Source organism: Oncorhynchus mykiss, chromosome 10 (genome assembly GCF_057628025.1).
Source record: "Oncorhynchus mykiss isolate SJ-2025 chromosome 10, ASM5762802v1, whole genome shotgun sequence".
NCBI classification, from domain to species: Eukaryota; Metazoa; Chordata; class Actinopteri; order Salmoniformes; family Salmonidae; genus Oncorhynchus; species Oncorhynchus mykiss.
The window spans coordinates 37018023-37034958 of record NC_143031.1 but is presented as its reverse complement, the minus strand read 5'-3'; the positions used below and the strand labels follow the sequence as shown (position 1 = coordinate 37034958).

General features: G+C 45.9%; 1 protein-coding gene across 1 annotated transcript; it reads left to right on the top strand.

The window, feature by feature from the left end:
• The first annotated feature begins 796 nt into the window (after positions 1–796).
• Positions 797–16194, top strand: gjd1a (gap junction protein delta 1a). Its single transcript, XM_021618305.3, has 2 exons — positions 797–1987; positions 13545–16194. The coding sequence occupies exons 1-2, from the start codon at positions 1911–1913 to the stop codon at positions 14398–14400; spliced, it is 933 nt and encodes a 310-aa protein (XP_021473980.1). The 5' UTR covers positions 797–1910; the 3' UTR covers positions 14401–16194.
• The last annotated feature ends 742 nt before the right edge of the window (positions 16195–16936 follow it).

Below are 16936 nucleotides of genomic sequence, written 5' to 3'. Positions count from 1 at the left end.
CATCTAATGAATTCAGCTTTCTATGTCACAGCAGAATACTGTACTGGGCTCATCTTTCCAGAGAAAGTTGGGGGTGGAATGGAGAAGGGGAAATGGGCAGAATGTGTGAAGGGGAATGAGGAGGAGTGGGGAGGAAAATACAGTAAGGGGGAGAGGAGGGAGTGAGAAGGTGGGGGCAGAGACAAATAAGTGTGCGGTCATGCTGAATACAGTAACAGGAAGGGGCAGAGGGGGAATGGGGAGGAGGAGCAGAACCATGATTCTCTCCTGTAATCCTCTCGACAGAGGCATGAGGAGGGTGATGTGTAACAGAGAGAATGAGAGAGTGAGAGAAGAGAGAGATGAGACCATGTGTACGAGAGGATGATGAGAGACAGAGTGACAGTGAGAGAGAAAGAGACTCCACATTGAGACAAAGGATTGAAGGAAGGAAGGAAGGAAGGAAGGAAGGAAGGAAGGAAGGAAGGAAGGAAGGAAGGAAGGAAGGGTGGCGGTAGAATCCCTCATTCCAATAGAACAGGAGGAGAGAATCGAGACGGCACAAGGGAGGCATTCTTGCAAGCACAAGTGAACCAGCGATCAGACTAGCAATCCTAGCACATTTACCAGATAAGGAAATAGGGAGGGAGGAGAGAGAGAAAGAGAGGGGTCTGAAGGGGGGAATGTGGCATGCTTACGTAGTTTGACAGAGATCGAGTGAGAGAGTGAACCAGAGAGAGTGAGAGAGTGCTGAAAGGAGAGGGAGGAACAAGGAGCGAGACCTAGAGAGAGATAGGTAATCAGAGAGACTGAGCTCAGAACACAAACATAAGGAGAGGGGAAAGGAGGGAGCAAGGAGAGAGAAAGAGCAAAGAGAGGGAGAGAAGAGAGAGATGATGGTTTTCCAGGAGGATAGCCACTCATCCTTGCTCTCTGCGGCAGACATGACTCCAGGCGGAGGACTCTGCTGGAATTAGCCAGAGGGACGATAGAGGACAGCAGGTCTGCAGCACCGCTGCCTAAGTGTATGCAGCAAGGCAGCTGATTGAGTGTGTGTGCCGGCGTTTATTTTGTCTTTTTTTTTTTTAACTGTTTCTTGTAGTGATTGGGGGTGGAGGAGCCAACATTCCCATGACTATGAATTTCAGTAAGCAATACAGTGCATGGCAGGAGCTTTATGTGCAAATGTGTCTTTACATCATAGTGTAGTAAATATAGGGAGGATTCAGGCAGTGAAAGTCGGTCCTCGAGTTTTAGCGTGTGTGTGTGTGTGTGTGGCTGTGCGTGGAGGTGTGCAGAGGAGAGGTCAGCTGGGTGCAGTGTGTAGTGTTCTGGGTTAGAAGAGGCAGGGTACAGGGAAAGTACTGAACACAATGCAAGGACAAGAGCTTCACACTCATGGGAGGGAGTGCATCTGAGGTACCAGGACAGCCCTGGGGGTAGGGTGGAGCACAGAGCGAGAGAGGGCAGGGAAGAGCGGGAGTGACGGGGAGAAAGAGGGGGAGGAGGGAGAGAAGGAGAGAGAGAGCAAGATCATGGCTGTCACATACAGTGAGCTATAGCATAGATCTGAGTGGTGCAGCAGGGGGAAGACAAGCTTCACTACACAGGGAGGGGGAGGGAGGGAGAGAGGAGGAGAGAGGAGGAGAGGCAGACGGCACCACTCCTCTGCCAGGAAGAGAAGAGCACAACGGGACCAGACCGAGGGAGGGCACACACGTTCACCCCCACACAGTCACTCCCATAGAGAACCATCGGCCAGGTCAACGAGTAGAGGTCAGAAGAAGCTGGTGTGGGACGGGGGCGGATGCGCCCCCTCTGGCTGGGGACCGTCAGGAGCGCTGAGCCCAGGAGGAGGGGGAGGAGGAGCGGGAGGAAGAGGGGGAGAGCCCCGGAGACCCGGTTCCTCCTTAGGCTGAACCTGTCTTTCAATGACCATGGGGGAGTGGACCATTCTGGAGCGGCTGCTCGAGGCTGCTGTCCAGCAACATTCTACCATGATTGGGAGGTAAGACTGTCCCCCTGCCACTCATCACCAGTGTCTGTGTGTGTAAAAATAGTTTTGTGTGTGTGTTTTGTGATGGGAAATGCTTGTGTGTGTTGGTGTTTTGGCAGGTAGCCTAGAAGTTTAGAGCATTGGACCAGTAACCGAAAGGTCACTGGTTCGAATCCCCGATCCGACTAGATGACAAATCTGTCGATGTGCCCTCGAGCAAGGCTCTTAACCTTAATTACTCCTGTAAGTTGCTCTGGATAAGAGCATCTGCTAAATGACAAAAACATAAATGTATGTGTGTTTTGAATGTTAACTGGGTTGGTGGTATCCCTGAGGACCGTCCCAGCAGTCCTCCCCGCCCCTCCCCTCCCCGGCCATTCCCCCCTTCTGTGCCCATCATTATTTAAGGCAAAGCTAATTGCACATAATCAATAGCTGGTATTACTGGGCATTAGGTCTAATTCAGCCAAGCTCCTGTGTTGATTTCACCTATTGGTCCTGGTATTGATGGAGGGGCAATGGGAGTCTCTAGTAGCAAGGGAGAGGAGGAGGGAGGAGAGCGAGACATACCGAGAAAAGAGAGTCAGAGGACAGAAATGAAGGTGTGGGTGAGCAGGATGAGATGGAGGAAATTATTCTGAACTTGGCAGAGGAGAGATTGCTTCTTGTGGTTTTGTGTGTTCTGTAGTTACTGGAGTGTAGTGACAGAAGGTTATGCATGAGCAGATTGGAGTCTTATTAGCAGTGGAGACATGTACTGAGGACGAACATACTGTAATGGCAGATTTTTTTCTCTGGCATGTGAAAAATCTGCTTCATCGTCTCTCGCCTGCGTGATTAGTCAAATTCAAAGTGTGATTTTCCACCCATTAACCACAATGTGAGTTACTCACATTGGTAAACTGCACTTGTCCCCTGTATGGAAAAATCACACACAATATTTCCATATGCTTGCTTACCCAGTGAAGCATACAGCTATAGGATTTCAGGATTGCAGTACAGTGCAGTAGAGAGGAAGTCTACAGAGCTTGGCTACCTATGTTAACATGGAGGCCAGCTGCACTGCTGTGCTCATTAACCTCAACCCCAGGTAGTCCCCAGCAAGGGCAAAGCCTGACCTTCTCTCTCATACAAGCACAGTACAATCACTGCGTGTCTGTGTTTGTGTCTGTTTTTGTGCTTTTGTCTTTTTTTTGTGTGTGTGTCTGTGATTGTATGTGTTTGTCTGTGTATGTCTGTGTTTGCCTGTGTATGTGTATGTCTGTGTATGTCTGTGTTTGTCTGTGTATGTGGTTGTCTGTGTATGTCTGTGTATGTCTGTGTTTATCTGTGTATGTGTTTGTCTATGTCTGTCTGTGTATGTGTTTGTCTGTGTATGTGTTTGTCTGTGTATGTGTTTGTCTGTGTATGTGTGTGCACGTACATGTTTATCAGAGTATGTGGCTAGAAGGCTATATACAGCAGTCTAAATAGAGACTGAGGGCGACATTTTCCTAGTGCAAAAGCGCTGTGCAAAGTACAAACATTACCATACATCTCATTATAATCTAGCAGCGCTATTTAATTTGAAACTTTTCTTCAACAATGTGCGTTATGAAGAAGCAACTATTTATGTTTTGCTTAGTTTACTAAACTCAAGTTAAATAATTGACTAAATAATCAAATCGGAGGGGATTATTTAACTTGAGTTTAGTAAACTGAGCAATACATAAAGTCACCTCTTCATAGCACGTTGTTTAAGAAGGTTTCAAATGAAATAGTGTTGCTAGATTATAATGAGGTTTATGGTAATGTTTGCACGTTGCACAGTGCTTTTGAACTATGAAATGTCACAACAATGTTCATGGTTTTAAATGTAGGTTGTAGTGTAGTATCACTATAGTATTATTATTTCATATTATTCAACATGGTGGATTTGAAAAGCAAAAGGAATAATTAGAACCACAAATAGGAGCTAAGTGGGATAACAAATCCAAGTTCAGGCACTCGTGTGGGTCTGCAAGTTGAAAAGCCTTTAATGTGTGGGCGAAGTCATGATTAAAATCCACCAAGGCGTATCGGCTAACGCGTTCATCAGGGTGTCCCAATGGTGGATATGATTTGGGGTCATGCTAAAGTAGATCAAAGTTCTGAAAAATACAGATAAAGTAGACTACACAAACAACCAAACCAAATATGTGAGTGTGGATACACACTGTATCTCCCCGTTTCTCTAAAGGCCATACGATTATGAACAGGATAAGGGATCTGCATTTTCCATCTCCTTTGAGTTTAGATCAAGCCCCTGTCTGGCAACTAGAATCAATTATAGTCTGTTGGGTGCAAAAGAGGAATACATTAATCAGAGAATGAATCAACGAATGAAAAAACGCCTACAATCATTCAGAAGCAGAGACAACTCTCTCAATGAGTTTGCGGTGTCTGACAGAGAGCATTATTAATGCTGACATGGACTTCTGTTCATGTCTTTTATTCTTAATCTGAGCGCTGCTGTTGATCTTGCGCTTTACAGGCCCGACAAGAAAGGCTTTTCCCCTCATATCAAACATATTTGATGACTAATTCTCCTCAAGCTAAACGTGGGTCCATCCTTTTCATCATTGTCTCCTTCTGTAGTATTTATATATGTGGTGTTAAAGGCATTGAGGTGTTTCCACACTCTATACCAGACATGGTCAGATGACTAAAGTGATCATGTGAATAGTGACCCTATAGTGCACCACAGAAAAGTCTCTTTTTATTTCTACATTTAGACGCTCAGTAGCCTACATTCCTCTGGTTTCTCCTGCTGCTGGTGAGGACATGAGGGTGTGTTGTAACTGATACCTTAGTGTTTGGGCCATGTTCAATCTGTTAGTCCTGTCTGTGTGGCCTCTAGATGTTAGCAGTAACCCGATATCTCTGTGGTGGCCCTCTATCAGTCCATTCTGTCTGTGTGAATTTAGATTCTTAATAGCAACTGCAGATATGGGACTGAGTGTTTAGATACGTACATGGTGCATGTATACAGGGTGATTCTTTAAGCTACTTGCAACGTGTTGGTGAAGGCCTGGCTGTGAAATTGTTTCATGTGGTCAGACTGCTGTTTCAGAGATGTGGCTCTGCTAGTCATTATATATCAGGGTCAGGTCAGCCATTTTGAACATTCAGTAGTGTATGTAAATGTAGCAGCGGTCTGATTAGAATGCATGTTCATGTATATGTGACAGTTCTGTTATAATCCTGCTCACTAGATTCTCTTCTGACTCCAAATCAAGTCTCTGTCCCCCTCCTGCAGTCACTGTGCCACTTATACTGTCTCTTTGTCCTAACTGTCCTCTATAGGCTCTCTCACACACTCCCCCCCCCCTCTTTGCTCTGCTTCATTCTGACACACACACACACACACACACACACACACACACACACACACACGTATGTGATCCCTCTTTACAAAGCGTTAATGTGCTCTTCCAGGAGAGAAATAAGCCGGGGGTAGTTCCTGTATTAAATCAGGTTAAACACCTTGCAGGTAAAAGGGAAAGGAAGTGTGTTGATGCATCATTTTCTCCACTGCAATGCTGTAGTGGGGTCAGTGCCAGAGACGAATGGAGCAGGAAGAGAGAGAGAGAATGGAGGACTAGGGGATCAGGGAGAGATTAAACAATGGAAATGAGGGGATGGAGGGATGGGAAGGAAGGGATGGCGCTGCAGAGGATGAGGAAAAAGAGGGTAAGTTTCCATCTGCAGAGTATCTGAGTTGGCAGCACAGGTTGTTATCACAATCAGTGGCATGGAGAATCTGTGTCATTACTCAATACACTGGAGATGCTAACTGACCCTACTGCAGAGGAGACAGCCATACTGGATTGGATACACCCACGGCATCGGGCTAGATTTTTATATTTTAGCAGACACTCTTATCCAGAGCATCTTACAGTAGTGGGTGTATACATTTTCATACTGGTCCCTGGTGAAATCAAACCCACAACCCTGTCGTTGCAAACACCATGCTCTACCAACTGAGCCACATGTGTTTTTCAGACATATTTGATACAAAATAAGACGGCTGTTGCATATAGTTAGTATTTGCTTCTTCTACATAGTCCCATATTCACAGAGGAGAATAGTGATGCCATACAATATTCACCAACTAGCTCAAACGCTAATTGAAAGAGGGAGGTAGAGAGGGAGAGATGGAGAGAGGGGGAGATGAAGAGATGCTCCTTCAGTGTGATAGCCAGTGTGTTGTAATGTAATGCAGCTCTCTAATCTCTGTGCTTGGTCAGGTCTTCATTATGTGCTGCCATAAGCAATTAGCTGTGTCTTGTTATGGAGACATGCTCCGTATGAGATGAAATAACAGTTTCACTCTGGGTGTCCAGTATGTGTGGCTGAATATTATGTGACTGCTCTCTGTTTTTGTGCCCTTGGTGTTTGTCCACTGTCCACAATGTATTTGCGTTTCTGCTAGTTCTGGCTGTATGCAAGCCTATGTGTGAGTACTCGTGGTGTGAGATAGTATGTGTTTGAGAGGTACAGTGTATGTATGCATAGCATGTGAGATCATGACCTAGTGTATTCATGAGTCTGTGAGCATCATCAGCGTGTGTATATATGTGCATGCATATGTGTCAGTGTGTGTGTGTGTGTACGTTTGTGTGTATGAGCTGGTGTGTGGGTGTTTTCCCTGTGCATCTGGGGTCAGTGCTCAGGGCCGGTGCAGCCTCTGAAGGCTGGCAGCAGCAGCTGCTGTGTGGATGAACGTGTGAGAGCCTTTAGAAGAGCCAGGGCCTGGATGTCCAGCCAACACACCAACTACTACAGGAGCTACCATAGTCTACCATGCCAGACCTCCAAAACCAGGTCGTTGTCATGGCCTGGTTCGCGACGAGGCTGCCATAGACCTAACACTGGAGCTGCTAAAACAGATTACACAGCCTACACATCAGCTAATCTAAAGTATACCGTAGAAACAATGCAGCAGAGCTGCAGAGTGTTTAGAGGCTACACACAAAATGAATTGCCTATACTGTAAAGACTTCCTGGCCATTCAGCATTACCATCACACCATTGCTTGTATAAACCACCATTCAATAGACACTGGCTCTACACTCAGTGTACTTGCTGTTTCTATACCTTTCACCATTACTGTAGGAGTTCTAAGAGCCTGCTCTGATTCATGACTGTGACATCATCCTAGACCAAAGATAGCTAGAGATTCAATTATCCACTTGGGCTGCAATCAGACATGCTCTTTAGCTGGATGATTGGGTCTCCAATCAGAGACCTGGCTGTGGTGGTTTACATCACATTCCATACCAGCCAAGAATACCTTCCTCACTGGTACATTCATCTGGACAGGCTGTTTCTATAGTAACTCACAACTGTGTATATGTGCACATTTGATGCAACATCCTCATTAAGGAATGATTCATCGCCATGATTATTGGTGAATTTTAACACATACGGTATGAGAAAATCTATAGCATTTTATGTACCTTGAAAGTATGGTTTGGTCACAGTGGGGCGAATCGTCCGGTTTTCTAGGTGTGAGATTGACTGATGTAAGACATGTTCCAGCCAGTCTTGCTGTAAGTGATCTGAGGCTGGAGCGTTGATGGTGTTGTACAGAGCTGTGTAGATGTGGTGCCTGGATCCCCATCCTGGATCTTCTGGACCAGTTCAACCAGTTCAACCAGTTCAACCAGTTCAAGCAATGGCCTCGAGTAAATTACGCCGTTGGCTTGATTGAAGAGCTTCCAAAACAAGCAGGCGAACTTCTAATGATAGTCAAACATCTTTTTGCTCATCTGGAGTGGGATATTCAGATGGCGAGGGCCTAAGGGCCTTCCTGCCTTCGTTTGCTCTAAAGTATGGGTCCTCTCTCTGCAGGGTTTAACTGATGTTTCTAGATGACCTTTTTCCACTGCTTTCTGCTAATGCAGCAATCTACTTCATGCTGATTATCCTGTTCTACAGCAGAATACCACACACACACACACACACACACACACACACACACACACACACACACACACACACACGGCAATCCCAAACCATGTAACACTTACACCCAAACAGTCCAACACCTGAATAAACCAACAGCTCAGGACCGCAGTAAAACTCACACTGTGCAACACCATCACGTACCCCCTGTCAAACATTGCAGGCAAAGCAACCCTGTGAATTCTGCAGAGCCTAATACATGAAAGGGAAATGTAATGACCTGTGCCTTTCCAGGGATATACAGAATATGAAAATATTTGCAACTATTCAGTACAAGAATACATCAAACATGAGGCATAATGAACACATCTGTAATGTTGATTATGGGTTAGTTAGAAACCATACGGTCCTATGCCGTGGACGTGTGAACAGACAGCTTGTGTAGTGTAGCATAGGTGCAGCGCAGGGCCCGCCCCTCTGATGCAGCACACAGCAGGTGTTTGAATGATGATGACAGTCACTCGTTGTGACAGCAGGACCTGGACCAGGCTGCACCAAGGGAACTGCTGCAACACAAACTCACTCAGAGCATCTCTGTGACGACTTGACAGAGGCTCTGTCACACTCAGACTCCTTCATTGTTGAGATACATACAGAAGCTTGTCTTGTTCTATTATCTATTCAATACATTGACAGGGCAATCAGCAGCTGCAGCTGTGTAGAGTCTCACATTTCAAAACCCAGAGATACAGTAGGGATAATAAGGTTCTTTGCCATTAGCTTTATGAAACAGGAAACAATATGCTTTTATCTAGGAGTGTCTGTCAAATGCCTTGCTGAGAAACATCAATACCCTCACTTTCAGTCAAACCATCAAGGAGACAAACACTTACAGTGCATTCGGAAAGTATTCAGACCCCTTCACTTTTTCCATATTTTGTTACATTACAACCTTATTCTAAAATTTATTAAATTATTATTTTCCCTCCTCAATCTACACACAATACCCCATAATGACAAATAGAAAACAGGTTCATAGAAATGTTTGCAATTTTATGAATTTTTAAAACAGAAATACCATACCTTATAATACCTTATTTTTTCATAAGTATTCAGACCCTTTGCTATGAGACTCGAAATTGAGCTCAGGTGCATCCTGTTTCCATTGATCATCCTTGACATGTTTCTACAACTTGATTGGAGTCCACCTGTGGTAAATTCAATTGATTGGACATGATTTGGAAAGTCACACACCTGTCTATATAAGGTCTCACAGTTGACAGTGCATGTCAGAGCAAAAACCAAGCCATGAAGTTGAAGGAATTGTCCGTAGAGCTTCGAGACAGGATTGTGTTGAGGCACAGATTTGGGGAAGGGTACCATTTTTCTCTGCAGCATTGAAGGTCACCAAGAACACAGTGGCCTCCATCATTCTTAAATGAAAGACGTTTGGAAGCACAAAGACTCTTCCTAGAGCTGGCTGCTCGGGCCAAACTGAGCAATCGGGGGAGAAGGGCCTTGGTCAGGGAGGTGACCAAGAACCCAATGGTCACTCTGACAAAACTCCAGAGCTCCTCTGTAGAGATGGGAGAACCTTCCAGAAGGACAACCATCTCAGCAGCACTCCACCAATCAGGCCTTTATGGTAGAGTGGCCAGACGGAAGCCATTCCTCAGTACATGACAGCCCCCTTGGAGTTTGCCAAAAGGCACCTAAAGGACTCTCAGACCATGAGAAACAAGATTCTCTTGTCTGATGAAACCAAGATTGAACTCTTTGGCCTGAATGCCAAGCGTCACGTCTGGAGGAAACCTGGCACCATCCCTACGATGAATTATTTTGGTGGCAGCATCATGCTGTGGGGATGTTTTTCAGTGGCAGGGACTGGGCGACTAGTCAGGATTGAGGGAAATATGAATGGAACAGAGAGATCCTTGATGAAAACCTGCTCCAGAGTGCTCAGGACCTCAGACTGCAAGGACCTGACGCCGGAGATGAGAAGCAGGTACGGGGAGTCAAACATTTATTCAGGGACAGACATGGAACACGACAGGAACAGCGTCAGCACACAGGTAAACAAGAACTTATGACAAACAATCCTGACGCAGGGAACAGAGCTAGGAAACAGACAGATATAGGGAAGGAAATTACACAAGTAATTGAGTCCACGTGAGTCCAATGAGCGCTGATGCGCATGACGGGGAAAGGCAGGCGTGCGTACCACCCAAAGTACACAGCCAAGACAATGCAGGAGTGCCTTCGGGACAAGTCTCTGAATGTCCTTGAGTGGCCCAGCCAGAGCCCAGACATGAACCCAATTGAACATGTCTAGAGAGACCTGAAAATAGCTGTGCAGCGATGCTCCCCATCCAACCTGACAGCGTGAGAGGATCTGCAGAGAAGAATGGGAGAAACTCCCCAAATACAGGTGTGCCAAGCTTATAGCGTCATACCCAAAAAGACTCACGGCTGTAATCGCTGCTTAAGGTGCTGAGTAAAAGTACTGAGTTAAGGGTCTGAATACTTACATAAATGTGATATTTCAGTTGGGATTTTTTTATACATTTGCAAATATTTCTAAAAACCTGTTTTTGCTTTGTCATTATGGGCTACTGTGTGTAGATTGACGAGGGAAGAAACGATTTAGTCAATTTAAGAATAAGGCTGTAACGTAACAAAATGTGGAAAAGTGAAGGGGTCTGAATACTTTCTGAATGCAGTGTGTGTGTGTGTGTGTGTGGTGCATGTATGGCTGTGTGTCTGTGTAGCTGTGTGTGTGTAGTGCAATGTATGGCTGTGTGGCTGTGTGTGTGGCTGTGTGTCTGTGTAGCTGTGTGTGTGTAGTGCATGTATGGCTGTGCGTCTGTGTGGCTGTGTGTGTGGCTGTGTGTCTGTATGGCTATGTGTCTGCGCTTGTAATTATGTACTTGCTTGTGTGATTCCCTGCATGCATGTGTGTTCTGTAAGAGTGGAAGTGTGTGCAAATGTTCATGTACATGGCATTGAACCTCTGAAACACCAAAGGTGTAGAAATCTCTTCTGTTTTATTTTCAAACACAGTGAGAGGCAGTGTAGCGTACACACAGCTGCTCCAAACACAGACGACAAGACACACATGCCACCTCGCACAAGCAAGGGATACACAGGGAATACACAAGCACCCACACACACACACACACACACAGTACATGCACACTCACATACACACATCAAAATAAACACGCATGCTCATATGCAAACACATGCCCATCCGAGGCCCAGGTGGTGTGAGAACAGTCCTGCAGCAGCATGCAACTCTATTTAAAGTCTGTAGCATAGTACCACATGTTCTGCCTGCTCTGCTGCCCGGCTAGGAATCTGTACCATCACATCTGCCTGTCTTTCCCCCTGATTTAGCATGTTTGTCTCACTTTACATCTGCCTGTCTTTCCCCCTGATTTAGCATGTTTGTCTCACTTTACATCTGCCTGTCTTTCCCCCTGATTTAGCATGTTTGTCTCACTTTACATCTGCCTGTCTTTCCCCCTGATTTAGCATGTTTGTCTCACTTTACATCTGCCTGTCTTTCCCCCTGATTTAGCATGTTTGTCTCACTTTACATCTGCCTGTCTATCCCCCTGATTTAGCATGTTTGTCTCACTTTACATCTGCCTGTCTTTCCCCCTGATTTAGCATGTTTGTCTCACTTTACATCTGCCTGTCTTTCCCCCTGATTTAGCATGTTTATCTCACTTTACATCTGCCTGTCTATCTGTCTACATTCATACGGTTTCTGTATCTTCTCACGCCTCACACACAGTTCTTGTTTCTCTCACTCCTTCATCCCTCCATCCCTTGCTCTCTTCTCCTCTCTCTCCCTGAGCCTCCGCTCTGACTGGATCAGTAGGGGGTTGCTGTGGTAACTGGCCATGGAGAGTGGGTGTGGGGGGAGGTGGGGCTAATTTTAAAGACACACCAGGGTCTCCTTTGACACTGCACTATGAAAAAACTAGGAGAGAGAGAGGGGGAGAGAACAAAAGAGGTGGAGTGTGAGGGACATAGAGAGAGAAAGGAACAGAGAGAGATAGGAGGAGAGGGATGTAAAGAGAGAGGGAGTGAGAGAGAGATTAAAAATGGCAGCATATGTATTCAGCAGTGCTAAAGATGTTAATTGAACAGCCACTGGTAGCTGCCTTTTTCACGTAAATGGAGGCTATCTAAGCTGCTTAGCAACAGTAAAATGAGTGTCTGCATCTTCTGAGGAACTCTACAACCTGCTGCTCCAAATGAAGTGCACACACTCAATCAATGTCCCATTGAACACTTCACCATCAGTCAAACCAATAATATGGGCTAAATAATCAATACACAGGAAGGGAGGGAGAGAGCATGAGGGGCGGGGCATTGCTTTAGGACAGCACTAGCAGTGAATTTTAAACATCGCTGATGTCATTTGGTTGACATTTTCACTGATGCCAGTGGAGCATATTGCAGTACATAAACCATGTTTAGGTGAGGAAGCATTGATAAAGTATAGTAGCCTATTCAATGGGGTTTAGATCGTCTGTGTGTGTGTGGATGTAGTAGTACTGGGTAGATTGAGGAGGAGTGGGATTAAGCTCTCAGCACGTCTCCACAGGCAGAGCTGAGAGGGAGAGAGCTCATCTCTTGTCTGTCTGCTGTTGAAAAATGAATGGAGATGCTGGCTGGATAGGAGACAGGAGGGTTACGCTCAGCCAGCAACATGATGGATATTCATGCAGGGTTCCACATGTTCATTATCCACAGAAATGACTGAGACTATCTCTCCTCTCCTACCTTTCTTCGCTTCACACTGCAGCAGCTGAGGGATTTGTGCACACACACGCATTCACACACACACACGCATTCACACACACACATGCATTCACACACACACGCATTCACACACACACGCATTCACACACACACGGATTCACACACACGCGCAAGCACACACACACACAAGCACACACAGAGAGCGACCACTACACACATCTGATCAAACTTGTCCTTGGTGTGAGAGCTGCTTTTGTCTCCATTGATATGCTGCGGTTGAGCAGAGGTACATATAAAACACAGCTTTTATTGGCTTAAGACAAATGATGTCACTATAATTCACACCTTTATTTAACCAGGTAGGCAAGTTGAGAACAAGTTCTCATTTACAATTGCGACCTGGCCAAGATAAAGCAAAGCAGTTTGACACATACAACGACACAGAGTTAGTTACACATGGAGTAAAACAAACATACAGTCAATAATACAGTAGAGACAAGTCACATGACAAAAGCCAAAGCCAACCTGGAAACACATTAGCTTTGGCTTTCAATTCATGATAATAGACGAGTAACATGTCTAATTAATCATGTCAATATCACAGTACTTACAATAATTATTTGTTCTACTCTGTGTCACATCTGACTAGGGTTGCAAAACTTTCAATACATTTCCTGGTTGGAGGACTCCCAGAATCAGGAGGAAATAAGTACGAAATCCAAAATCCTCCAACCAGGATGACTGTGAAACCAGGACATTTATTGAAAGATCCCAGAATTGTGCAACCGTAGCTACATTTAACACTCCTCTTAACACATAACTGATATTGTGTCTTCCCCACCCATCTCTCTTTCCCTCTCTCCAGGATCCTGCTGACTGTAGTAGTGATCTTCCGTATTTTGATAGTAGGTATAGTGGGTGAAAAAGTCTACGAGGACGAGCAGATAATGTTCATCTGCAACACTATGCAGCCGGGCTGCAACCAGGCCTGCTACGACAAGGCCTTCCCCATATCCCACATCCGCTTCTGGGTCTTCCAGATCATCTTGGTGTGTACGCCCAGTCTATGCTTCATCACCTACTCTGTGCACCAGTCCGCCAAGCAGCGTGACCGCAGTTACTCCATGCTGCACCCCTACATAGACCACGGTCATGCAAGTCACCACAGTCGCGGAGGCGACCACCACGCCCGCAAGCTGCGCAACATCAACGGTATCCTGGTGCAAAACCCCGACAGCGGCAAGGAGGAGCAGGACCTGGAGGTCAAGGAGATCCCAAATGTACCCCGGGGGCTCACGCAGGCCAAGAGCTCCAAGGTGCGGCGGCAGGAGGGCATCTCCCGCTTCTACGTCATCCAGGTGGTGTTTCGTAACGTGCTGGAGATCGGCTTCCTGGCAGGCCAGTACTTCCTGTATGGCTTCAACGTGCCAGGGATGTTTGAGTGTGACCGTTACCCCTGCGTGAAGGAGGTGGAGTGTTACGTGTCACGCCCCACAGAGAAGACGGTGTTCCTGATCTTCATGTTTGCGGTGAGCGGCATCTGTGTGCTGCTCAACCTGGCCGAGCTCAACCACCTGGGCTGGAGGAAGATCAAGACGGCCGTCAGGGGTGTTCAGGCCCGCAGGAAGTCCATCTGTGAGGTGCGTAAGAAGGACGTGTCGCATGTGTCCCAGGCTCCCAACCTGGGCAGGACCCAGTCCAGTGAGTCAGCCTATGTCTGACAGAGGCTCCTCCACATGGGGGACCTGGACCTCTGGACCGAGCACAGATTTCTCTGGGGAGGACGAACACTTAATCCAGCTCCCCCCACCCTGAGGGGCACTAACTTTACACTGCAACATTATTCAGGGGTGCAGAGGGACTTCACATAGCCATACCGGAGGATTATTGGAGAGAAGAGCTTTTTGGACTCTACAGGAGAGAGAGAAAGTACCTAAATGGCAGTTGAGGTACTAACTAAAGTTAGATTTAAACTGTTGGGAGTGTTGTGCCGTCCAAGAGAACACACTGGATAAAGAGGAGATGGAACTAATTACTGTAAGAATATGAATTAAGGGTAGTTCAAATTAAGAAATAAGTCTCACATAAATATATTATCTTTGCCTTTGTGAGAGGTCAAACATTGTCCCTTCATTTATTTAAGTATGTTTGCATATGCAAGAACGTATGTGTGAGCATGCATGCGCATGTGTGTGTGTGTGTGTGTGTGCGCAAGAGATAAGGCAGTGTGTATGTCCTTTGTTCTGCAGAGTCAGAGCAGAGACGATGGGTGAAGTTGAGTTGCTGAGGGAATGAAAACATTCCTTCTTTCCGTTATTTTCCTTCCCTGCGGCAGATCCACTATAAGGAGGAGCCAAGCAGAGGAGATGCACCTTTTATTATCCCCTTAGAAACCCAGAAAAGAAGGCTTTAAAATGTTTTCAAAAATCAACACCAAAACTATACCTCAGCACAAACTGGAACCCCTGTCCCCGTCCCCATCCCCGCCCTGTCCCCGTCCCCGCCCTGTCCCCGTCCCCGCCCTGTCCCCGTCCCCGTCTCCGTCCCCGTCCCCGCCCTGTCCACGTCCCCATTCCCGCCCTGTCCCCGTCCCCGTCCCCGCCCTGTCCCTGTCCCCGTCCCCGTCCTGTCCCCGTCCCCGCCCTGTCCCCGTCCCCGTCCCCTCTCCCTGCACTAGCATTCCTCCCATAGCCCCTGTCCCAGTCCCGTCCCCGCCCTGTCCCCGTCCCCGTCCCTGCTCCCTGCACTAGCATTCCTCCCATAGCCCCCCCCCCCCCCGTCCCCGTCCCCCCCCCCTGTCCCCCCATCCCCCCATCGCTGTATAATGCATTATTTTATAAGACTGACTACAGTATGAAGCACTAAAGGAATGAATGGGATTCCAACCAGCCGTTATTCCTCCATTACACAGGAAACAGAAGTATTTACTCACAGAACATTTGGACGTTTTTAAACCCACAAGTTTTTGCTTTACTATCGAATTTGGTGCCATATTTCCAAGTTACTGTAAATAATTGAATGTAATAATAATTGCATAAAGCCAGCTTATTCCCCTATGAGGTATGGGTGGGTGGGGGAATGGCGGTGTTGGGTTGGGTGCTGGGATTTGGGTGGTGCTGGAGATTAATCATAGATTGCCAGCTTTAAGAATATATCATATTCATGTGCTCTTTGTTAAGCTTTTGTTCTATAATGGAAACTGTAAGTTCCAAAAAAGTATTTTTTCCCCTCCTATGGACTTTGAAAAAGGCATGTACTGAAGCATTCATAGAATGGATAGATTGTGTTATGACATGTAATAAAAAAGAGACTGTTTCATTTATTTGCATCCTGCTCCTGTGACATGTAATAATCAGCATGTGTTAAGATTAAAAATGATATATGAGATGTGAACATAGCACCCTGTAACGGGGATATGGGGAGCGAATATTGGAAAGGCTCCAGAATTGCAGCAATAATATTAATATTATATTGCAGAAAAAAATAAATGAATAAATATATATAAATATCAAAAAGCCTCATATTTTCTGCTGAAGTGTGTGTCCAGGCTATGAGAATAAGACTACGGCACAAGGTTAAAATCGCATCGAGAACAGTTTCAGACATTGAGTAGCAAAAACAGAAAATGTTTACAGAGTGAAAATGAACATAAAACGGCACATTTATGGACACTGATGACAAGATATACAGTACGATGGATACTTTGAATTCCCGTGCAAATACTTTATGACAATGTGAATATTGTTCTAATAACAGAGGATGTATGATTCAAGTTGTGTACCTAGGCCAGACATGAACAAACCACCAGGCAAATTCATTTGACTTTGTCATGAAAAGGAAACAACATTAATAAGTTAGATAAACAAAGTCAGCTAGGCAGAGTTAGTTGCCACGGACCCAAAATCCATTCAGTAAGACAGAAAATAAACAGAGTTACTCCAGCAGAGACCCCCACACTAACAGAATCTAGCTTTGATCAAATCCAAACAGAGTTACTCCAGCAGAGACCTCCACACTAACAGAATCTAGCTTTGATCAAATCCAAAAATTGACCCAAGTGCTAATCACAAATCACAACCCAGGTGCTTTGATTTGGGCTTTCATCTAGGGCTCTTTGATGGAGGCTTATGGCCCTTGTCCCCACTGGAGGATTCCGAGAACTGAGGTGTGTGTGTGTGTGTGTGTGTGTGTGTGTGTGTGTGTGTGTGTGTGTGTGTGTGTGTGTGTGTGTGTGTGTGTGTGTGTGTGTGTGTGTGT